Source organism: Lathyrus oleraceus, chromosome 5 (assembly GCF_024323335.1).
Source record: "Lathyrus oleraceus cultivar Zhongwan6 chromosome 5, CAAS_Psat_ZW6_1.0, whole genome shotgun sequence".
NCBI lineage: Eukaryota > Viridiplantae > Streptophyta > Magnoliopsida > Fabales > Fabaceae > Lathyrus > Lathyrus oleraceus.
Genome location: NC_066583.1, coordinates 156,787,093 through 156,812,491, shown reverse-complemented (window position 1 = coordinate 156,812,491; position 25,399 = coordinate 156,787,093). Strand labels below are relative to the sequence as shown.

The 25,399-nt window shown below is 35.3% G+C and overlaps 2 protein-coding genes across 12 annotated transcripts; one reads left to right on the top strand and one right to left on the bottom strand.

The window, feature by feature from the left end:
• Window positions 1-1,299: 1,299 nt before the first annotated feature.
• On the bottom strand, window positions 1,300-2,720 carry LOC127079829 (uncharacterized). 4 transcript variants are annotated; one of them, XR_007787965.1, is made up of 3 exons: window positions 2,111-2,720; window positions 1,865-2,032; window positions 1,300-1,738 (listed from the first exon to the last, which is right to left on the bottom strand). XR_007787965.1 is itself a non-coding variant. In XM_051020198.1 (3 exons), the coding sequence occupies exons 1-3, from the start codon at window positions 2,165-2,167 to the stop codon at window positions 1,546-1,548; spliced, it is 465 nt and encodes a 154-aa protein (XP_050876155.1). In that variant the 5' UTR covers window positions 2,168-2,720; the 3' UTR covers window positions 1,300-1,545. The 4 variants fall into 4 exon arrangements, 2 of the variants coding, with proteins under 2 accessions (XP_050876155.1, XP_050876156.1); XR_007787966.1 differs by having other exon boundaries at window positions 1,300-1,720; XM_051020198.1 differs by having other exon boundaries at window positions 1,300-1,785.
• An 18,095-nt stretch (window positions 2,721-20,815) lies between these two features.
• On the top strand, window positions 20,816-24,907 carry LOC127079827 (F-box/FBD/LRR-repeat protein At4g00160). 8 transcript variants are annotated; one of them, XR_007787963.1, is made up of 4 exons: window positions 20,823-21,619; window positions 21,713-23,262; window positions 24,245-24,324; window positions 24,546-24,907. XR_007787963.1 is itself a non-coding variant. In XM_051020197.1 (4 exons), exons 1-4 carry the CDS (start codon window positions 20,882-20,884, stop codon window positions 22,232-22,234), a joined length of 1,077 nt encoding a protein of 358 aa, XP_050876154.1. In that variant the 5' UTR covers window positions 20,826-20,881; the 3' UTR covers window positions 22,235-24,907. The 8 variants fall into 8 exon arrangements, 3 of the variants coding, with proteins under 3 accessions (XP_050876153.1, XP_050876154.1, XP_050876152.1); XM_051020197.1 differs by having other exon boundaries at window positions 20,826-21,419; window positions 21,522-21,619; window positions 21,713-21,883; window positions 21,965-24,907; XM_051020196.1 differs by having other exon boundaries at window positions 20,816-21,419; window positions 21,522-21,619; window positions 21,713-24,907.
• Window positions 24,908-25,399: the final 492 nt, after the last annotated feature.

Here is a 25,399-nt window from a genome sequence, read left to right as displayed (position 1 = left end):
ATCACCAAACACAAAACATGCATTTTGCATATGGCATATCCTGGCAAACTTATCAACTTGGTTTTCTTTTCCATTGGGGGTGAGATATAATGATTTTAATGAGTTTCAGTGATTATACCATCTAGGATGTGTTGATGATTTTGAGAGATAATGGAAATTGATGGTTACAGAGTTTGATCTTAGCAAGGACAACCATATTAACTTGTTTTATTTGCATCATCAATTTTGGGCATTTGCTTATTTGAAGGACTTTTTTATGCTGGAATGACAACAACTGGACATTCAGAATCTATAAATTCATATATAAAAAGGTTCTTGGGTGCCAAAACGAGTTTGACAGATTTTATAATCAAGTTAATTCATTTTAATTGAGTTAATTCATTTTTCTCCAATATCTTTTCGATTTATTGATTTTAATTTAGTCACATTTAATATATTTTTATTAACCACGATGATAGCTCTCCTGTTAAGGTCTCAGTCAATAATTCAATGTCCAAAAGTTGAATCCTTAAAGACAAAAGATCGAGAACAAGTTGCAGTTAGAGTTTGAGAAAGTCAAATGCATGCCTGAAATTCAAGAAAAGTTTGTGGATACAGGTTCTGCTATTTCAAATGATGAACTGAATATTGAAAATCCTTTTTAGTTCAAAAACAAATGGTCGACCAAAAGGATCAAGGCCAAAAAGGAGGAGTCGAAATTGAAAAGAAACCTCGTCATTGTCATGTTTCAGATTGTGGTGGAACTAATCACCACTCACAAAATTATCCAAATAAAAAGAAGAATATAGTATTACCATCTCAATCTTCTATCAAATAAGTTTGGTTTTATTTGAGGTCAGAGAAAATTATCTTATTAGAGCATGAGTTGGAAAAGTTACAAAGTTATTTTGTGTGCCACCTTCATTTGTATTATTTATCGAAAAGACCACAGGTCCAGGATCAACCTTGTACAACTGAAGAGCTTGCCTGAATCGAAATAGATAGAAAATATTTAACCGATCTTATGTCTTTGTTTATGCCTGTCAGTTTATCACTAAAAAATATAATTCAAATTTCAAAGGTTTTAAAATTTGATCTGTGTTATGCCTGCAATTGCTATACCGTTCTTCCACACCCGACCTGTCTTCACAAAGACGGGGCAGATGATTCTCCATCAGCGACATCATCAAGAGAAGCAACAATCTCTGTTCCCACAACAGCCTTACACATCCTCACAAAAAGAGTTTAAGCATAGCTTGCAATTCTTTTACACTAGTCCAACAAAAGAACAATGACAGGTTAATCTAATACGCCATGGAATTCTATGACAACCAATTGTCTTGCTGAGTATAATTGTTATTCTAGAGCATAAATACATCTTTCTACTTACCTACGCTCTCTAGCTATAACCTCATAGACAATACATTTATTGTACAAAAGCAAACCAACCATCCCAAGAAGATTGAGAAAGAATTTATAAAGTAGAATATCATATTTATTGGAGTTATCACTCCATTTGTGACAAGCTTAGGGTTGCTATTGAAGGCATGCTCTATCAAGTATCATTCAAATAAATAAAAGTATAGATGTGGGTGAAATCCTAGGGCAGGAAGATAATTCTATTAACATTTGAAGCTTTGTATTTGTGTCTAGGAATTCGGCACTTTGAATTGTGATGGTGTTTAGTAGTCTTGAATTCTGCATTATATCTTTTGCAAATCGAAGTTCAGAATGGATGAGGCTGTAATTTGTAAATGAGCTGTTGTAAGATGAGATAAAATGGAAACGTTGTAATTCTTCATCAAGCTGAATGATATAAAATTAAAGATTTTTAAAACATATAGAAGTAGAACTAAAACAATAAGGAGAGGCACAATGGTAAAACCTTATAGAGTTCATGAATGATAAGAGTTTGAAGATTGGGGGTATTTTGAAGCATTTTTCTGAGCCACCTCCACTTGAAAACAGCGGATGCATCACTGTGAAAGTTGAATATAAGCTCCAGGTGGGTTAAATTGTGAAACACACCGCGTATAGTAGGTGGCATCCTGTTCTGCATTGAGTTACAAAGATGTTGTTATGGAACAATTAAACTGATAAATTTGGAGTAGTTAGAGATATTGATACATACCACCACATGCATAACTCTGATCAAATTGGATATTGCAATACCTAAAGGAGGCATCATAGTAGGGATCTCTACTCTTAAATCAGCACTTTCCAACTCATGTAGAATGGGAGTGCCGGATAGAATTTTATGGAGATAAGCAACACGTGTGAAAGTGATAGATTCCAAGTGAAGGACTTTGAGCGAGGGAAGATCAACATATGGATTGTAGTTCAATGTTACCCGATGATTAGGGTTTCGACCACTCTGGTAAATGCAGCATAAACAAAATCGTGGTTGTAGTGTCAGTGGTGGCGAGATTTAAGGTGGAATGAGAGGATGGGTAGGGTGTTATGTTATCCCGCGTGGTGATGAAGGAATTGAAGAATCGGCGAAATGCGAAAGTGTCTTGTAAGGATGTGCCATCCAAGTAAAAGACGAGTTGTGAGACCCAGATTGGTTTCCAACGTTTTGAAAGGATGCTGGTGGCTATGGTGTCTTTAGTCGGAAGGAAGGAGAGAATATGTTCCAGAAGTGAGTTAGGCAAATCACTTATCCTGTCCACTTTCCTTAGAATGCGAAGCCGCAATCGGTGCCTGTGTGACATTGCAGTCGATGACTTAAGTTTGCACCAAAAACTCCGCAAGTCACTTCTTGTATTATTTATACCAGCTCAAGCCCAATTCTTATCTTCATTCTTTCAAAATTTTACTTAATACCCCTACGTTTAGCCTCATAACCTTACAATTCTTCAAAAATACTAATTTTACTCTTAATTGATTTTAACCAATTTATCATTTCATTTTTATCATTCAGTTAAAACTTTCAAAACTTACACATTCCACCCTCGTACTGGAACTCCTAGAAAAAGACTTCTGGTATGTATTTTTTCCAAACCGGAAGACTTCACAAAAGACATCCGGAACACACCAAGTAGTGAACCGGAAGTCTTCACGAAAGAGTTCCGGTTCTTTAAGAAAAAAGACACATTCCAGAACACTTCTTGAAAGAGTTCCGGTAAACAAAGTGGCACATACCGGAACTCTTTGAAGAAGTCTTCCGGTTTGTGTATTATGTGTTCCGGAACAACAGCTCCTGTAGAGACATAACTCATCAAATTGACGCCATGCTCTATGATCCTCAAATGGACGCCATATGACGTCGGCAGGTGTCAGCTCGTCCAAAATAGGTCATAAATCATCAACCTTCAGGACTCCTTGCCTATACGACCATCTCATCGCTCGAGGAAGACCACAATTATCATCTGGTTTCCAATTCTCCCCTCTTTTTCCAACAGTTGGAAAGTACTCGTGAATCCAACATTGTTACAAAATACAAACATAATAAATAAAATAAATTAAGTTAACATATTTTATAAAATGAATCCAACACTTAATAAACAAAATTAAATTATATACCTGTAGGAGAGTATGATATCCACCGAGCTGTTTGCAACTGAACATGGACGCATCTCCAAGATATTTATATAGGGTAACTAGTGCAGCTGCTCCCCAACTATATCCTGAACATCTATCTAAGTCCGTAAACAGTAGGAGGTATCGTGCCTCTACAAGTGTAAAGGTCTTATCGGCAAAAATGGTGGAACCCACCAACATCAACAGATATGCTCTGGTCGCATATGCCCGGATGGAAGCAACTCTATGATATACGAATAAATCGTATAACCAGTCCAACTTATAATACGAACCCCTGCAGCTACGAACATGTGATTGTGTCTCACCCTGTGACACTCCTAAGTAGTCAACAGCAAGTTCAACAGTTACCTCTTCCGTGACATTCTGAGGACTCCAGAAGATACCCTTGATGGTCAAGTGAAGCAGACATGAGACATCATCCAAAGTAATGCTCATTTCACCAAACGGCATGTGAAATGAAGATGTCTCTAGATGCCATCTTTCCACAAATGGGGAGACAAGATTTGTGTCTATCTTATTCAGACTAGTTCTCTGAAGTGAAGATAAACCAGATCTAGATACCCAACTTTCCATCTGTGGTGGAAGAGCCAATGGAACCCTAGATGTCAGCTTCAGTCCATGTCCCGCAACCTTTAACTCTTTCTTTGGACCTCTTTCCTAAAAACAATTAAAACACATATTAGAAAACACAATATAAAATATTCAACTATTATTCATTTTCAAATATATCCCGTTTATTTACCTCACCAAACCATAAATGCCGAGCAACATGATGCTCGTACTTCACCAAAAGAGACGTATCGTACGACCCTCCTGGATATCCAGTCGGCTCAACTGCAGATGAAGATGCACCCCGGCCTAAAGTGCGGTCTGGAATCCTACCATCTGCACCTCGTCTTCAAACCACTACAAAAAAATATTATAAAAAAATTATTAAAGATTAAAAAATTAAAAAAAAAAACGCATCGGAACACTTCAAAGAAGAGTTCCAGTGTGGAAAAATAAAAGGTTGACTACCGGAATACTTCTTAAAAGAGTTCTGGTTTAGTTCATCCAAACCGGAAGTATTTAAGAAAGAGTTTTGGTATACATCCAACCAAACCGGAAGACTTTCTAAAAGACTTCCAGTTCAATGCCCCAAAAATGCAATGAATCGGAAGACTTTAGATAAGTGTTCCGGTATACAATATGTGAACCGGAAGACTTACTCTTAGTGTTCCGGTTTACAATGCCAAAAAATTCAAAAATGTGTGTTCCGGAAGTCTTCAAGCGCAAATGGGAAAATTTTCCATTTCTGAAAAATATACCCTATTTATATGAGGGTATTTTAGTCAAAAAAAAATTATTCGTATGGGTGTGGGTACAATTGTAGGGGTACGAGGTAAAGTTTTCTCATTCTTTCTAACCCGGACCAAAAGCCCAACCACAAACCCAATTCTTATTAAAGAATTTTTCATGTCACGCCCCCTCAATTATTGATAATATTCCTATTACTTTTAGTAAAATATTAACAAAATAATGCGTACAATTAAATATTTGATATAAATTGAAAAATTCGATTATATATTTAAAAATTCTAGTATGTATTTTTATTCATCTTTTAAATAAATGAATTTAATAAAAACTCTTTTTTTAAAATCTATGATTTTATATTAGATATTTTAAGAAATCGGTGTAAAATCATATTTTTAACACTAGATTTTTCATATATTCCGGTATATTTTATAAATTTTTGGATTTAAAAAAAAATTGGTAATAGGAAAAAAAATAGAAATTAGCACACTATCGGGTTTTAAGAAAAATTCGATAAAAACTCATTGATTTTTGTAAAATCTGATAGTATATTTAAAAATTCAATAAAAAATTATAGATTTTTTTTTAATTCGGTAAAAACTCATAAACTTTTTCAAAAATCTAGTAAAAACTCATATTTTTGAAAAATTTAGTAAAAAATCATAACTTTTGTGTTAAAGCTTCTGATTGCGACTCTGATAAGAAGAGCCTATGAAGGTTATAAAGCTCTCAAGATTTTGAAGAACAAGTTCTGAAGACTCTGAATACCAGGTTCTGAGGAACTGTGTCAAGACTCTGAAGACAAAATTGTGAAGCTTCTCTCAACAAGTCTCTTGATCCTTCTAAACATGTTTCAACAATATTTACTCAGAAGCCTCTGAATATTAGAAGATAAGATCAAAAAGTTTTGCATGACAAAAATAGTACATAGTACAAGATCAAATACTCTTTCCACTAAGTTGATTTCGTGGTGCAAGGACTGTACTATTTGTACCATTTTGTTTCCACCTTGTTAGACTGTTATGCAATGAAACATCTCAGTTTATGAAGATGTATATTCTACCCTCCAACAGATCTTTTCATGCCTATATAAAGAAGACTTGGAATATTGAATGAAGCTGCTAATTTTGCTATAACACATTACTCTATTCACACTACAACGCCTTTGTTGAACATATTATTATTTGTGAATATAGTTAGAAAACACACATAGATCTTTTGTTCGTTATTGTGTGAATATTTTCATAGAACTTAAACTTTGTGTAATATGCTTTTTGAAGCATCCTTGTAAACACAAACTCTTGTATCTCTTTGTTTGAGATTGTTTCCTTGAGTGACTAGGGTTTTACTCTATATATTCGAGAAGACAAAGACGAGTAGTCTTTGAGTGTCTGTAATCAGCTGATTATAGTGGATTAAGTCCTTATTGAGAAGGAAAAATCACCTTGGCGGATGGACTGGATTAACTTCGTTAACAGTGAACCAGTATAAAAATGATTGTGTTCATTTATTTTTTACTCTTGGTTCTATTTTGAGTGTTGGGGTATCAAAAAATTTTAATATTGGAAACCAAATTCAAACCCATTTTCTTGTGTTTCTTGCCATCATCAATTGGCATTAGAGCTCTGGTTCTGGTATTGATTGTATATCAAACACTTAACCATGTCAGATAAAGATCCAGTGTGAAACACAATGGCAACTATTCCACCACCTCTTCCTATTGTTAATGATAGAGATCATTATAGCACTAAACTCTCTGTCTTTGATGGAGAAAGATTTTATTATTGGAAAGATATGATAGAAAGTTTATTTCTTGGTCACAAAGTAGATTTATGGGATATGGTAGTTGATGGTCACATGCACTTAGTAGATGCTAGTAGGGACAAGATAGAAAGAACAGTGATGAGAGACCAATAAAAGAAAGATTATAAAAATCATCACAAGGCTAGAAACATCTTACTTAACATTATTTCTTATACTGAGTATTAGAAGATAACAAATAGAGACTCTGCTAAGTCAATATTTGATTCTATTAGGATGAATCGTGAAGGAAATGCACAAGTGAAAGAAACTAAAACTCTCGCTTTGATTCAAAAATATGAAGTGTTCAAGATGGAAGAGAATGAAACAGTTGAGAATATGTTCTCAAGGTTTCAAACTCTAGTTGCAGGACTGAAGGTCTTGGACAAAGGTGGAGAAGATCATCAGAAGTACCTAAAAGGTGGAGACCTATGGTAACTACTTTGAAGTTATCAAAGGACTTGAACAACACCTCCCTTAAAGAACTTGTTAGTTATTTAAGAAGCCATGAGATCAAGCTTGAAGAAGTGTTAGGGACCAATTAGTACTACTTTTCATATAATTTTATTGGTCCCTTTTACCAATTTTTGATTCAATTGCACACTTTCATTCTCACAATTTTGTATAAATGAAATTAAGTTTAATTGATTTTGTTTTGAATAGTTATTTCACGTATTTGTTAGTTTTGTAGAGTTTTTGGATGAGAGAGCATCGGAGTGCATAATCATAATCTGGAAGAAGTGTCAATGGAAAATTGGAGGCATAATTTGGAATACTAGCACTTGGGAGAATTATTACATGAAGCTTGCAAGGCAAGGAAGCTGAATTAGCTTCAGTTCGCGCCGCGACCAGGGATGGCGCCGCGAACCTTGCGAAACCAGCAAGCAGTTTGTTGGGCCAAGTGTTCTGTTTTTAATCCAGCTATAATGTGACAGTTTTGTATCTGTTTTAGAGTGCTTTTCAGTTTTAGATGAAAATGAACATTTTAGGAAAGGTTCAACTCTTTAAGAAAACAGAATGGAAAATAGAAAAACATTCATTCCTAGATACACATATTGGAAGAGAAAAACAGAGTTTATTGAGTCATTGCATTTTGCTGTCCAAAATGATGATGAGGAGCTAAACCCCATTTTGTCAAGATTGGAGGAAGTAGCTATTCCTATTTGTTTATGTATTTCATTTGAATCTTGTATATGACAAAAGGTTATTGATATTTGAATGATATTTTTGCCCTAAGTTGAATAGTTAGGTTTGAGTAGTTGTTGAGAAAGATTATTCAAGTCTTGACTTCAAATATACTTTCAAGTAGTGAATGAGTTGTAGAAATAGATTTATACACTACTCTTCTTTTGTATCAAACATTAAAGATTGCTATATTGATAGTTAGGTAGAGAAATCATTTAACCATTAATATAGTGATTATCACAATATCATTTAGAGATAAATGATATTGAGAGGATACTTGAAAATCATCAATAATCTTAAGTCTATATAGTTGTCATAAGAAATCATAAGCAATTTGAATAGTGAACTCCGATCTTGCCAAGCCTTTTACATTCGATTAAAACTATTTTATTGTTTTAGTGACATTTTACTCAAAAGATAACTTTTCAAACAAAACAACTTGGTTACATTTTGAACTTATAACAATTTGGATTATAGAACGGCGGTAATAACAACCAATCTCTGTGGATACGATATTAAAATATTTGCTGAAAATATACTTAACAACCAATTTTGATTTTATTAGGATGAATCGCGAAGGAAATGCACAAGTGAAAGAAACTAAAACTCTCGCTTTGATTCAAAAATATGAAGCGTTCAAGATGGAAGAGAATGAAACAGTTGAGAATATGTTCTCAAGGTTTCAAACTCTAGTTGCAGGACTGAAGGTCTTGGACAAAGGTGGAGAAGATCATCAGAAGTCTACCTAAAAGGTGGAGACCTATGGTAACTACTTTGAAGTTATCAAAGGACTTGAACAACACCTCCCTTAAAGAACTTGTTAGTTCTTTAAGAAGCCATGAGATCAAGCTTGAAGAAGATGAGCCCTATAGAAAGAGCAAGTTAGTTGCTTTGAAGTCTTTGGGAAAGTATGAAAAGACTATAGCTCTTCAAGAAGAAGAACAAGACAAAGAATATTCAGAAGATTCTGAAGAAGAAGATGAGTCGTCTCTTATGTTCAGATGAGTGAATCAACTCTAAAGAAAAAACAAGGAAGATTCATAAAACAAACAAGGACTGGTGATTGTTCTGAGTCCACTTCTGGATCTAAGAAGGCTGGAGCCATAAAAGAAGTCATTTGTTTTAAATGCAAGGAGTCAGGTTGTTATAAGAATGATTGCGAAAAGTTGAAGAATGACATACCCAAAAAGAAAGACTTCTGAGGGAAGAAGAAAATTCTTATGGCTACAAGGTATGATTCAGACTCCTCAGAAGATGACTATGAGGAAGAGCATGCAAATGTGGCGTTTATGGCTCTCATAAAAGCTCCTGCTGAGAAAGTTCAACCAGAATCAGAATCAGACTTTGAGTTAGACTCAAAAGAGGTATTTGTTGAACTCTCTCGCTCTGAACTTGAATCCAATTTAACTGAAGTTATGGGTAACTATCAGAAGCTTCTGAACAAATACAAGGATCTGAAGAAGGTTCATGTATCTGAGTCAGAAGCACTCTGTAAGCTTAAGAAAGATTTCTCAAGTTTGAATGAAAAGAAAACCTTATTTTGAAAAACAAAAATTCTAAACTTGAGTAGGAAATCTTTCAAAAGCCTCTACAGATTCTGGTGATGTCATAAAGAAGTATGACAAATCTTTCCAGAAATTTCTTGCTAGAAGCATAGGCAGAAGCGTAATGGCTTCAATGATCTATGGTATTAGAAGAAACGGGAAAAGATGAATTGGTTATGATTCCTATGAATAATCTAAAGATGACAAATCAAATACTCTTTATGCTCATTTTGTTCCTGTTGAGAAGCAAAATTTTGTTAGGCCTAAAGGTAAAGCTGTTGTGAAACCTAAGGCTAAAGCAAAAGCTCATACCCATTTCAACTATGCATACATGTATTCTTATCCTACACAAAAACCCAAAGTTGTATAAAACTCTGGGAAGAATAACCCTAAAGGAACCAGAAATATGTGGGTACCTAAGGATAAGATAATATATGTTGTAGATATCCTTAGCAACGAAGTTAAGATACCAATCATAGTACCTGGAATCTGGATGCTCGCAGCATATGACGGGAAGAAGGCATATGTTCCAAGACCTATAAATTAAGCCCGGAGGCGTCGTCGGTTTCGGAGGTGATCAGAAAGGAAAGATCATTGGCTCTAGAACAGTTGGTATCACCATTTGAGGCCTTATGTATCTCTGATTTTGATTCCATAAAAAACCAAACACTTAAAATTCGACTCACGATAATCATATAAAATTTATACAACAACCAACATAAGTTGTACAAATCCAACATCAAATAATCTTGGATTTAACATACTTTGAAAACCCAAATTTCACAATGAAACTTATGTTTATGAACAAATAACATATGCAATAATCACACCAATTACAGTACACGAAATTGCAAGCAAATCATGGCATATAAATAGAATAACAATCATATTTTTCATCACACAACTCAATCAACAACAAGAGAAAATTATATTAGAGGTTAAGGGAAATCTTTATACCCTTTCATGAATTAAGCACCCATAGATGAAGAATCCCTCATCCCCTTTACCTTGTAACTCTAGAAAAATTCAGCAAGACGACCTTAATTGATTCCTTCTCTCAAACTCCAACACTCCTTCCTCAGAGATTTTTCTCTCCTTTTGTCTTGTTTCTACGTACTGAAGAAAATAGCATCCCAAAACCTACTTTTTGTCTAACTTAGGAATATATATTATTTTATTCTAATTCTCTAAACTGCATTTTTTTACCCAACTCAAATTCATTTTTCCTCCACTCACCACTAAACTCTTCCAATTCCCATAACTGACCAAACTCTACAAATTCCCACAAATTTTCAATTAATTTATTGATTAATTTAGTTAATTCTCACTAACCCAAATTAATCAACACAAAACACCACAAATACCATCACCGGCTAAACATGTCACATATTCACAAATAATTATTTAATCTAAAATACTCAATTAAATCAAATAAATAATTAAATAAACGAATAATTAAATATGGATGTTAAAATTAAAACCTTTAATGTAGAATTAGAAGAATAATCGCAAGCGTTGAACAAAGAACAACGCTTCTACTCAGTCCACATCGTAACTTATGGTGTTCCGCAGTTCTCTTAAATACATTGTACCTTACGTTGTTTCTTATTTCACTTGTTTATTTATCTCTCATCAATTTGTCCTTATGTGTGTGACCCTATATGTTCTCGTGATGTTGACAATTATATTTTCCAAATTGAGTCCCTATTTTTGCATAATGCTTCTCATGACATATATTTTCCAAAACCATTATTGCATTGCATGAAATTTCATCATATAACCATGTGCCCATTCATGACCATTTTGGAGGGAAATTTGGAAATTCAAAATTGGTGCAACATATGAACAAAATACCATTGCCAACATGTGCATGAGATGATTTTAAGTGAATTTGATCATGGATATGGTACTGTTCACGTCCAAATTTGCATGGCACCTCCCATTTTCCAAATTTTGTCATACACCTTATTTTTCCTAATTACAATTAACCAATGCAAAATTTGATTAGCAAGGTGATTAGGACAGAGTATAAATGCTAAATCCTAACAGAATTGCTCATAACAACAACTTCTAGATCCAAAATTCTTCTTCCCTCCAAATTTTTCTCTCCATTGAAACTTGAAATTTTTCCACATAGCACTTGGATTTGATTGCATATTCTGGTTCTCTGATCCTCCTTGAGTGTAGATCAAGCTTTGATTTGAAGAATTTGAGCAGAAATCAAGCACATCAAGCTCAAGAACATGAAGATGGAAGTGGCAAATTAATCAAGATCCAGTTCGTTTCAAGCTTCAATTTCTACATCAAGCTTCATAACAAGAGTTAAGGAGTGGATTTACACACTTGCCAAGCCTTGAATCTACAGATTTCAGTGACTGCTCTTCAAGAGGTTAGGTTTTCGAGTATCTTAATTCTCCTTTTTGTGTACCTAATGTTGTAGATCCTTCATTGCTGAGTATTCTGATCTAAATTTCATAAAAAATGGTGAAGAAATGGTTGAGTTATGCTGAGTTAAAGATTTGGATGTGAAAATGTTTTCCTTCGATTCTCATGATTCATGGATTGTTAGGATTAAATGTTGTTAGATTTGGAACCTACATAACAAGAGCTTTCGAATGATGTAATTTTCGCCTGGTTCTGGATTTTTTTTTGGAGCAGATCACTGTAGCACCACCGTCTTCATGAAGAAGATGGTGGAAACCACCATAAGCCACCGTGCATGAATAATGTTAGGGTTTAGTCTGGTTCAGCTCATGCATTACACTGTTTGGACGCCTTTCACGTTTGAGTCCTGCGTTCGATCCTTCCATGTAGCATTCATTTGTTTTAATATTTTCCTTGCTGGCGCTTGCGTGTGCACTCTGTTGGCACTTTCATTGGCTTAGCTTCCTTGACCATTCCACGCAATGCATTGACCAGTGATGTGGCTTGCCACATCAATTATTTAAGCGATGCGTTTTGATATAACGCATGTGACTTAGGTGTTCCCTGTTCGATCCTGGCTATTGCTTTGTTCCATTTTTCTTATTTCAATTATCATTTTCTACATGATTCACATTTATTTACAATATTTTCATCCAACTTTGAAAAATCATAATAAATTGAAATTTAATCCAAATCACTTCCAATTTTTTTCTATATGATTATGTGTTTGTCTAGTATTTTGTGGTGTTGATTTTATGATTTTATCATTTCTGGATTTTTAATTGTGTTGGATCATTTGAACATGTATACCTAGGTACCATGCTCCATTCAATCTTTTGTGAAATGCTCAATATTTGTCCAATTGCCATGAAATTTAATATGATGATTCCTAACATGATGCTTGATTTGTGAGATTTTATTTGGCATTTTTAGCATTTTTCTTCTCTGTTTGGGACACATGAACTTTAGGTGTGACAATGTGTGTCACACAATTTGATGTTGATCTTGTGCATTTTCATTTCTAGGTCAATTGAGCTCTGTTGATTCTAATTTTTTGCATGATGCTTATGCTTAACGTGTTGTATGCTCATAAAAAATTTCATGTTCATTTGAATCATTTCTGTTTTAATATGGAATTGTCATTCTTGATGTCCAATTGTGTGCTTTGAAATTGCCTTTGCCATATCTTGCTCATGAGATGACTTTGCTTGCTGATTTAGACTTGGTCCTTTTAGGACATGTTCTCACTTGATTAAACATGCTTCATGTCAAATATTAGCTTCTGTTTTGACTTTTTGCATTGCCTTTGACCCTAGTCTTTGCACTAGTGGTTTATACTCATCTTTTGAGCTTTGTCTTTCAGTTCAAGCAATTAGCTCAATGATTGTTGTGCTCTCACCATTTGAGATTGCCATTTGCTTTGTTTAACTAACCTTGGTTGTGTTGTAGGTTCAATCAATGTGATGAACTCACTTGAGTGGTTGCATTTGTGACCTTACCTTGTGTATAACTATTGGATGTTCCTCTGTTGTTAACTGTTTGGTTTGTCTGAGTACTATACTGATTGTTTGGCTTTTGTATAGGTACATTAGTTGCTTTAAGTTCATTACTTGAACTTTGCTTTGCTTGTGGTTAGCATACCACTTAGGTAACTTCTTTTCTCCATGTAGTCTGGAAGTCCTGTCACCTTTTTGGCAGGCATTTGGCTGAAGTCCTCCTTAAGAGGCAATGTTTGTGATTGTTTACTTTTGTGCTCCAGACCTCCTTGTTGAGGCATACAGGTTAAGTCCTCCTAAGTGAAGAGGCAATTGACAGATAAAAGGGATTTGCAATCAATCCCCTGTTATTCAGTTGAGTCTTTCATTATGCTCGCACTACGTGCTGATGCTTTTGAATCTAACCCAAGATCTTTGTATATAGAGTCAGTCATGTGGAGTAGAGTTCCTCATTCTGGACTCCCACACTTTCATTGATTTAAGCTCACCCAGGCCAGGGTTAAGAGCTATGAGGTCTAATCCTCATTTATTGGCATTCTATTTCCGTTGTTATGGAGTTGGATATAAGTCCATTGATTGGCATTCCGTTTCCTCTTTATTGCTTTATTGCTTATTGTTTTAGCCTTGTGCTTGTTGCCTATTCCAAAGGATGGTACTTACTTGGATCATCTACATATGATCTCAAGAGAGGAACTCCTAATGAAGTTTTGCATCCCTTAACCTTCACCCTTTTGTTTCCTTAAACCTCCATTTGCATGTTAACTCAAACCAGAAAAATATTGTGCAAACATTTTCACTTGTTTTCAAAACTAGAAACCTAGGCCTTATGCCTTTGATTTTCAAGCTTCATTTTCATTATACTCATTCTGAATTTGACTCTTAATCAAACTTTGACTATCTTTGTGAATACTTCTAATTGGTTAATTCAACTCATTCAATTGCTTTTGTGGCCCTAGTCCACTCCTTAATCAAGTTTTCATGCATTAGCCATAGATCTGAATTATCTTAGTGGTTAATGTGAATCTCACCTTTTTGTCCTTAGTGATTGAATGGTAAGACTTCCATGCTTATTATAGGGCATAGTCCCTCACTAGCATGTTGAAGTTGTTCTCACATGGTAGACTTGTGGTTGTTCAGGTTGAGTTTTCTCCCGTGGATAATGAAAGACCTTAAGGCTTTTGTTTAAAATCAATCCACTCATATTTTGAAATTTGTTACCCGAACTACAGGGTTTTGATCCTTATCTTTCATGAGAGGGTACGTAGGCAATGGGTTCATCCATCCAAACACAAAAATAATAAATTTGTACATTCTTTTCTCATCCCTTCAATCATGTTTGCACAATAAATATTTCATAAACAATAACTTTTTACAACAATTTGTGAAAAGGGTTCCCTATGAGTACCTAGGATGTTGTGGGTGCCTAACACCTTCCCATAGCATAATTACCCCCTTACCCATATCTCTGTTTCTTTTATTAGTTTTCTCTTGTAAAACTTCTTAGGCTTTTGTTCGCTTTCTAGCCATTCCTTTGGATAAATAGAAGTGCGGTGGCGACTCTATCTTTGTATGATTTACCTTGGATCTAATTAATATGTCCAATGGTGACGATTACACCGCTACAGAAAAGTGGCGACTCTGCTGGGGATAAAATTAGACCTTTCCTAGTAGGTTTGCCAACTTTTCACAATTGTTGTGATATATTGTTTATGACATATTTTTGGTGCAATTTGGGATTACTGTATTGTTTGTAATGATTGATTTGCTTGATATATCAATTGCTTGCATGCTTTGGTGATCTGTGAGATGAGTTCTATACCCGAACTCGAGTGCACCTTAGGATAGGAGAATGGCATAGTCTCGTCGACTTGTGTGGAGTTATTCCTTAGCAAGTTGACTTGCGAGTCCATTCACTTGGTGGAGGTCATGTTGGATTAAAAATGTCACACAAGTATTTGTGGTTAGGCATTATTCTTCCAATATGTGCCTTAGAAGCCAAGGACCTTAGTTTACCAAACCCATCTTGGCCTATTTTAGGACGTAGTGCGGAGGTCGTTCAGATGTAATATCTGATGCGATTGTTACGCGATACTACACTCATAAGAGTCTCTCTTGAGAATATTTTTGGAATACGAGTATTTGTTCCTCCGATAATATCCGAAAGATGGGATGATGACTATGGGAACCTATGGTAGAACATGCTTGGCAGGTTTAAACCCTAGTACACTCCCTTTGGGTGGTTCTTAACCGAGACTCCATGCTCGTGACTCACAGCAAACCCGTGATCCATGGTTGATCCGTTCAAACAACCTTAATATCAATGGAACCTGGGTGTTGATAAGGTGAAAATCATAATCCACCAAAACAGATGATTGATATTAAGGAGGTTGAACCGTTCATGTATCGTTAATATCAATGGAACTTGGGTGTCGATAAGGTGAAAACCATAATCCACCAAAATGGATGATTGATATTAAGGATAATATGAACCATCCCATGACCTTTGTCTGGTGTGCTTTGCTTGATCCTTGAGTGTGATTGTTGCATTCATGCATTCATGCATTCATCCGCATCCATATCATCAGAAAAAGAAATTTTTCGAGGAACTTAAAGGGTTATTTGCAAAAAAATTCAGATATGGAAAGACCAAAGAGGTATACAAAGAAGTACAGCTTCAGACAGCCTGATCTGAAAGAGTTAAGGAATCTGACATCTTATGTACTAGATCCCTTGGGTTTCAAAGCTCGTTTCGGGAAGCTTCTGCCTCTTCTGACTACTCAGGTTGATGAAGGGTTGATGGGCACTTTGGTGCAGTTCTACGATCCTCTGTATCATTGCTTCTCTTTTCCAGACTTTCAGCTGTTGCCTACCCTTGAGGAGTATGCTCATCTTATGGGTATTCCGATTCTGGATCAAGTGTCGTTCAATGGCTTGGAGAGTATTCCTACTTCTCAAGAGATAGCTGACATGTTGCACATAGATGAATCCTTGGTTAAAGCTCATATTACTATCAAAGGTGGAATTCAAGGTCTTCCTTCTGAGTTCCTCATCGCTCAAGCTACCATTTATGGGAAGGCCATGAGTGAGGATGCCTTTGAAGCCATATTTGTGCTTCTCATCTATGGACTGGTATTATTCCCCCAACATCGACAAATTTGTGGATGTGAACGCTATTAGGATCTTCTCTGCTCTTAATCACGTTCCTACTCTGTTGGGTGATACCTATTTCTCTTTGCACATGAGGAATGCAAAGGGTGGTGGCACTATTGTGTGTTGTTTGCCTCTGTTGTATAAGTGGTTTATTTCTCACTTACCTCAGACGGTAGCCTTCAAGGAGAACAAGGGATGTCTACGGTGGTCTACGAGGCTTATGTCTCTCACTAATGATGATATCTCTTGGTATGATCGTGCATATGACGGTGTCCAGATCATTGATTCTTGTGGTGAATTCTCCAATGTGCCTCTTCTTGGTACATGTGGTGGGATTAGCTACAACCCCGTGTTAGCACGTCGTCAGCTTGGGTTCCCCCTAAAGGATAAACCTAATAACATTCTGTTAGAAGGTGTGTTCTTTCAGGAGGGTAAAGATCCCTAAGGCTTGAAGGTCAAGATGGTTCGCGCTTGGCGCAAGATCCACAAGAAAGGCAGGAATGAGTTAGGTCCCAAGAATTGCATTGCTTTGGAGCCATACACTGCCTGGGTAAGGAAGAGAGCATCTGAGTATCTCATGCCTTACGACTATCCAAGACCTATACCTTTGATTGTGGCTGGGCTTTCAACCCTCCCTAATCAAGGCGTAGAGGAGTTGAGAGATGAAGACCTTTCACGTGCCTGGATCCGTGAAAGAGAAGAGTTGCTTCAGCAAATCAAGGAAAAGGATGCCATGATCGAGTTTCTCGAGCATCAGGTCATTGATGATCCTGATGATACATGGACTTCTCTACTTCCTCAGTCTTCTAAGTTATGGAAACATTGGACATTATGATTTACCTTGGATCTAATTAATATGTCCAATGGTGACGATTACACCGCTACAGGAACGTTTTCCTACATATGCGGCTATGGAGACATACGTCATTGACCAAGATCAAGCCTTGCAGAATAGGAGATATGAAATGAGGACTTTGTGGGCTAGACAAAATCAGCAATTTTAGCATGATTTTCAAGATCTCAACAGCTACTTCAACTGCGACAACACGTGACTTAGGAGTTTTTTCAGTTTTTGTTTTTATTTCCCCTTTTTTACTATAATCGAAAGAAGAGTACTACCTAAATCTTTAGAAACTCTTGTGTAATTTTATTTGCTTGAAATTAATAAACTTGTTCGCTGTTGTTTTTCTTTCAGTTTTTAATTTGCTAACTTGCCAGTGTCATCCTGAAAAAGAAAAGTCACCAGAAAAAAAAATGAAAGAGATCAACATTGAAGTTTCCTTGCAGATTGAAGGTTGATAAAGAAAAGGGAAATTGAATACTTGTACTCAATCTTCAGATACCTCGGCTTGTAAGGTTTGTGCCAGTAATTTCCATTGTTTACTTTTTCCTTCTTATGAGAGTATTCATGCATTGGCCATTTTCTGAAATTTGTAATTTTTCTGATTTTGAGTCTATTGGTATGATAAATACACACTGAGGCAGTTGTTTGTGAAAACTCTAAGTCTTTTTAAACCATCCTGTTTCAATATGATATATTCGGTCTTTAACCACTTTGAGTCTAAAACATTTTGTTTGGTGACATAACCATATTGTATAGCCATGAACTTGAAACATAAATTATTTCCACACTCGTTGGAATTTGGTAGAAAAAAATTTGTTCTACTTGTTTATGCAAAAGAATAAGTTTGAGGTTGTGATACTAGATAAATTTGTCGAAAATAAAGAAAAATAAAGAAGTAAAATAGCTTCTTCAAACAAAAATTTGTGAAAAACAGAAACAACAATATGCAATTCTCTAATACCAAGTGCATTATGAAAGAGTGAGATGGAAGAAATTCGATAAAATTGAAAAAAAAAATTAGATACCTAACTCCAAAGATTTAAGCCTATTATCCTAAATTATCATACTCTGACATAAGCCATGTTGCAACTTGTAAAAGACCTCAAAAGTGTGTTTAAATATGAATTTGATTGATTCGATTAAAAAAAATCAAATTCATTATTATTAAATGTTCTTGTATCATGATTGAGTGATTACTCTATCAAATTGAATGCATAATTGTTAAGTTAGCTTGTAGCTTAAGTTAGTTTAGTAGTCTATAAATAGACTAGTTTTCTCAAGTTGTTAAGAGGAGTTAGTTGTTGTTATTCACTTGTAATCTTTGAACCCTAATTAAGTAAGTGAATAGAAAAACAATTCTAACCAATCCCAATTTTCTACTTCTTCTTCTCTCTTCTTTCTCTTTCATGAAATCCTGATAGGATTTCTTTTGTTTGTTAAAGAAACTCAATCTTTCTCTGATAGTTTCAATTTGTTCTTGATGGTAGTTCGTTACAACACTCTAAAACTCGAGAAGTAGAGAGAAGTGCATCAATTTTTATTGGACTTGATGAAACAGTGCGTTCTAATCTTCTCGTTCATGATCTGTTGCCATCTCTTAACAGAATTTATTCTACCATGATACACGAAGAACAAGTGAGAACTATCATAAGCCAAAAAGAAGAACGAGGTGAAGTCATGGGACTTGCAGTGCAAATTGAAAAGAATAGAGCATGTGGAGAATTTAAAGACAAATGATGCACTAATTGTAATAAAAATGGACATGATTCTGCCAATTGTTTTCTATCTTGATGGGTGGGGCGATAGACCAAAAACTGAAGGTAGAAGTGGTGCGCGAGGGAAAGGCCAACATCATGGAGTAAGTCACGGAAGAGGATTTATTGTGGTACGTGCCAATGCTGCACAGGCTTCAGCAAGTTCATCTGCTAGAAATGCCGAGAAGAATGGTTTTCCAGCGATAACCTCAGAACAATGGCAAAAATTGATGGAGGTGTTGAACATATATTCATCTGACATGGAAGATAAGATGACATGTAAGTTCCAAATCAACTCATGAATATAAGACAGCGGGGCTTGAAATTATATGACTGGAACTTAAACTTCATGTGTGATCTGCATAATATACAAACCACCCCTTTTGGTATGCCAAATGGGCAAAATGCAAATGCAACAGGAGAAGGAGACGATACCACCCCTGTTGGTATGCCAAATGGGCAAAATGCAAATGCAACAGAAGAAGGAGATATCTTATTTGATGGATGGTTCAAGCTCTATGATGTTCTTTATGTCCCAAATCTTCAGTGCAGTTTAATATCTCTCTCTCAATTAATGGATGACAATTGTGTGTTGTGCATGACCACATTTCGAGGATGCCGATTGGAGCGGGTGAAAGGCGATATGGGCTCTATTATTTTCGGACAATTCAAAGAGTGCAAGCATGTAGAGTTGTGGGAGTAAATCAAATTGATTAGAACATCCATCTCTAAAAATTACTCAACTAGTTTCGAAGTCTAGTAAGAATAAAGACCATGCTAATTTAAATAAGAATTGTGATGTATGTTTGCGAGTAAAGCAAACTAGAGAAAAAAATTCCTTTAGTGAGCATGTAATAAATTATGTATTTGAATTAATTCATTGTAATTTATGATATAACTGCCTCACCACAGTCATGTGATGCTTTTTATTTTATTTTATTTTTGACAATTGTGGGTGATTATTCACGTGCTGAAATATTACTTTCACGAAGATGAAATGATTTTTGATATAAAACACACTCACATGCTGGTTTTGAGATTCCAAGATAATCTACCAATTAATTTTTGGGGTGAGTTTGTTGTAACTGCATGCTACTCAAAGAATTTTTGGGGTGAGTGTGTTGTAACTGCATGCTACTCAAAGAATAGGATTCGTTCTATTGTTTTGAATTGTATAACTCACTATAAGAAATGTTATAAATCAAAAACCGAAATAGACCATGCAATTTACCATCGGTTTTAGATTTACAAGGGTTGCTAGTGACTAAAGATTATGAATAGTGGACTCAATTGAAGAGCTTCTGCTGTGTTGAATGTATCTGCCCTGCAATGGAACTACCTGTTAATAGTTGAAACAGGCAAACATGAACCTTGACAATTTATATTGGTAACAATAGTTTTTAACATAAAAATGGAGATTATAAAATAACATTTTGTTTTTCTCAAGTGCTGCAGAAAAAAAGGAGTAGAGTCCAGTGAACTTCCAAGGATGAATAAACATCAACAGTGTTTATTTTCATCAGCCTCCTTCAACAGAGGCAAGTTGGTAAATCACTTTGAGCTTCTTTCTGCAAAATATTTTCATCATTTCCTATAAGCATCTTTTGTAGCAATTTCATCAACGGCATATTTTGGAGCCCATTATAAACCTCTTTGAGCTTCTTTCTGCAAAATATAGAGGAGACAGTTCAGACTTCCTACAACTCCTTGAATACCGACAGAAATACATGTCTAGATAGTTATCCAACTCAAACGGTTCAATCAAATTTATTATCCTTTTAGTTCCACATCGGAGGTTACAAACATTGAATGAGGAGTATTTGATTATAAATATGTAGTTAAGCAGGAATTTTAAGTAAGAATTGCAAAATGGCTCAGGCATGTACAGGAGAACGGCGGCTAAGACTCCGGGTTAGAACTGATAGGAAAGAGGACAGGATAAGTGCTTTGCCGAATTCACTTCTGGAACATATCATCTCATTCATTCCGACCAAAGTCGCCATAGCTACAAGCATCCTTTCGAAACGTTGGAAACCAATCTGGCGCTCACAAATGAACCTCGACTTGGATGACAAATCCTTTCCAGACACTTTCGCCTTTCACCAATTCTTCAATTCCTTCATCACCATGCGAGATAACACTCTACCCATCCTCTCATTCCACCTTACATCTCGCCATGGCATATACTCCAACCACCACTTGTATGACTTTGTTTATCCTGCAGTTACAAGGGGTGTGGAAACCCTAATCATCGATCTCTGCCACCGAAACACACTGCCTTCTATAGTTCTAACCACAAAAACCTTGTCGGTTCTCAAATTGAAAAGGATAAAGTTGAACAACGATTTTCAATCGGTTGATCTTCCCTCTCTCAAAGTCCTCCACTTGGAATATGTCACTTTCAAAGGTCTTTCGTATCTCCATAAACTTCTATCTGGCTGTCCCATTCTACAGGAGTTGAACTGTAGTGATTTAATAATGCATATGCATACTATGATGCCTCCTTTAGGTTTTGCAATATCCAATTTGGTCAGAGCTACTCTTTACGGTAAAACTTATATTGGGCTTGAGTGGCTTCATAATGTGGAGCATCTCAACATGTATGCGGTATGTATCAATTTATGCAGCACACGACACACACACTTGTCCAAATTTATCTGTTTAATTGTTCCATACCAACATCTTTGTAACTCAACGCAGTACAGGATGCCACCAACTATACACGGTGTGTTTCACAATTTAACACACCTGGAGCTTATGTTCATCTTTGACGATCTAGGACTATATGGGACTTTCCAGTGGAGCTGGCTCATAAAACTGCTTCAAAATACCCCCAACCTTCAAACTCTTATCATTTATGACCTCTATAAGGTTTTACCATTGCCCCTTTCCTTCCTTTTTTTAACTTCTACTTCTATATGTTTTAAAAAACTTATATTTTATATCATTCAGCAATCTTTCCTTATTCAAGAAGAATGGGAGGAGCCAGAAATTGTTCCAGAATGCCTTTTATCTCGTCTTACAAAATGCTCACTTACAAATAACAGACTCATCCATTCTCAACTTCCATTTGCAAAATATATAATGCAGAATTCAAGACTACTAAACACCATCCGTATTCGGACTGCCGAATCCCTAGACACAAATACAAAACTTCAAATGTTAATAGAATTATCTTCGTGCCCAAGGATTTCACCCACATCTAAACTTTTTTTTGTTTGAATGGTTTCAGCCACATGTAAACTTTTACTTATTTGAATGAATGATTTCATCCACATGTGAACTTTTACTCATTTGAATGAATGATTTCATCCACATGTAAACGTTTTACTCATTTGAATGAAAGATTTCATCCACATGTAAACGTTTTACTCATTTGAATGAATGATTTCATCCACATGTAAACGTTTTACTCATTTGAATGAATGATTTCATTTCATCCACATGTAAACGTTTTACTCATTTGAATGATTTCATTTCAGCCACATGTAAACTTTTATGTATTTGAATATACTTGATAGAGCATCCGTGCAATACCAACCCTAAGCTTGTCACAAATGTACTGATAACTCCAATAAGTATGAGATTCTACTTTATAATTTCATCCTCAATCTTCTTGGGATGGTTTGTTTTTCTAAATGGATCCTTAAGTTGCATATGAGGTTATAGGTAGAAAGATGTATTTTTGCTCTAGAATAACAATTATACTCACAAGATACGTTTCTTTGGTTAATAAAGAATTCCATACCGTATTAGATTGACTTGTCAGTGTCGTTTTGTTGGACTAATGTAAAAGAATTGCAAGCTATGCTTAAACTCTTTTTGTGATGATGTATAAGGCAGTCGAGGGTGAGAAAGATTGAACCGTTTGAGTTGGATAACTATCTAGACATGTATTTCTGTCGGTATTCAAGGAGTTGTAGGAAGTCTGGACTGTCTCCTCTATATTTTGCAGAAAGAAGCTCAAAGAGGTTTATAATGGGCTCCAAAATATGCCGTTGATGAAATTGCTACAAAAGATGCTTATAGGAAATGAAAAAGTTCTGGATTGCCTCCCTATGATATATTTGCTTGGAAAACAACGAATGGAATTCAAGACGACAGCATTTCATTTTTTCCGCAGATGGGCTAGAACATCTCCCTTTTGTTTCAACTGTCGTGGAATGGACGCTTAAAGGTGAATCGCTAAAAAAGATAGCATTTGTTCATCTCACAGATGTGAAAGTTCCCTTGACTGGACACTGTTCAAGGTATAGTAAAGAGTTAGTCTTCATATTTAATGTTATCATGGAAATCGGAAGCTTATATTTAATGTCTTATGTTAGATATCATATTTAGAATGTATTGTTGTTGCATTGGCACTTGATAAAACTTTTTCCAGTTTCTAACTTCCTAAACTCACATCAATTGCACCCATCATGGTTGGAAGTCAATGGGCATTGAAAATGGTGGCTTAAAAGAATTTTTATGTATATGGGTTCTCACTGTCTCTGCTGAGTGCTTGAGTGCTCTTTATAGGCATTGCTTGCTTTGTGCGTTGATGAGTCAGTCTCCGCCGATGTTGCTCTCGGTTTATTCATTAATCAAATTAAAAATGCCTCATGTTCTCAGCAGAAGCCAATCATGCCACAAAAACATTTTTCCATGTATATATAATGGGAATAGACTAACTTATTGATTATGGTTTTATGCACAGTTAAATGTACGGCATCACTGTCAATTGGCATAACCGACTTTTTGCTTGTAATAAAAATTACAGTAATTCTGACGTGATTCTTATGCAGGGTCTACTGTATGATAAGACCTTGCTGAGAAAGCTCACAGGTGGTAGTGATTTTTCAAGTAATTGAAAGAGAAATAGAGATTCTGATGACACACATAATCTGATGCCAATAGCTCTAGTGTGGGTAGTCAATCCAGAGAGACGAGTCATCTGAAATCTTGTCACACAAAATCTAGATCTAATGGACTGCACTATACTTTAAAAATTAACAAAAACTTGAGCTCTTTGTGTTCATGATAATCTATTTCTTGTTTGCAACTATCATACATTGAGACCTGAAACATTTGTTTACATTGGGTGTTATTATTGTGGAATCAGAACATTTTGCTATCAAGCCATGGTGCCGATGCAGTGCTAAAAGACAACTTATTTATTTCAATTTTATTATTACTCTCACTAACTTGACAACATTTTTGCGTTGCTTTCAATGACGAGAATTGGATGCCCAGGTGAGTATGTTGAGACAGTTTGTGGAATTCCATTATACACGGCTCCTGATGTTCTTCAGTTCCAGAGATATGATCACAAGGTATCATCTCTCACCCTCCTTATACTTTTGCTTTCAACATTAATTAACTTGGTTTATTGAAATTTACTAAATAATTCTTTTTGAGCTTCTAAATGGCCACCCACCTTTTAATGGCAGAAATAATGTTTAGGTAAGTAAAAACATTACTTTGAGCATCAGTCAACAAACATTCAAAAATTTGAGCCCTGGATCATTGTTGATATTAAAAATGCCGATTTCAGGTGTTGAAAAACATCAGATCCTGTACCTGCCTTCCATTTTCTTAGTTGATTCTTTCAGGATTGATCCTGCCCGTGCTTAAATCCAGGTTATGCTTTTAATCACTAGCGCTTTCGCGCACACATTCACATTTATGTTCACTCAATTTCTTGTGGATAACTAATTGGTTCTGAAGTATGAAGTATTTGCACCTTGTTGGAGTGGAGCGCCTATCTTTTGTTGAATTTTATTTGCATATCTTTCTTCGGGAAAAGTCGTCGAGACCCTTTTACTTATATAATTTTATGATTTCAGATGTTCATGATCTCTCTACTAACTCTATAGTAGGTCCTTTTACTTATATAATTTCTGTTACATTGGATCAGTGTTTTGGAATTCAAATCATTTGAGTAGAATTGATTTTAGCTCCAAAAAATATTCTAACTTGAAGCTAGAAATTGGACATTTTGATTATATTCAACGAATTATTCAATTCTTTTATATGAATGTAAGCAAATATAAACCACTTTACCTTCAATTCTACATAAACAATTTGCTCAATTATTTCAGTTTTGCTATTTGTGAGAACCTCTTTGCTCAATTATTTCAGTTTTGCTATTTGTGAGAACCTCTTCAATAAATAATTTATATTTATTTTATTAATATTTTTTGAGTCTTAAGACTTATCCTAATCATGTTATCCTTAAACACAAGTCATTAAATTGAACCAAAATTATTGGTTTGATATATTGGTTAAGAATTTTAAATTGTACCAAATTATAAGACAAATTATTGGTTAGGGATGTATCGTGGGCACGAGAATTCTATAATCAAATTCTTCAATATTTTCATATTTTTTCCCACAAATTTTAATAAG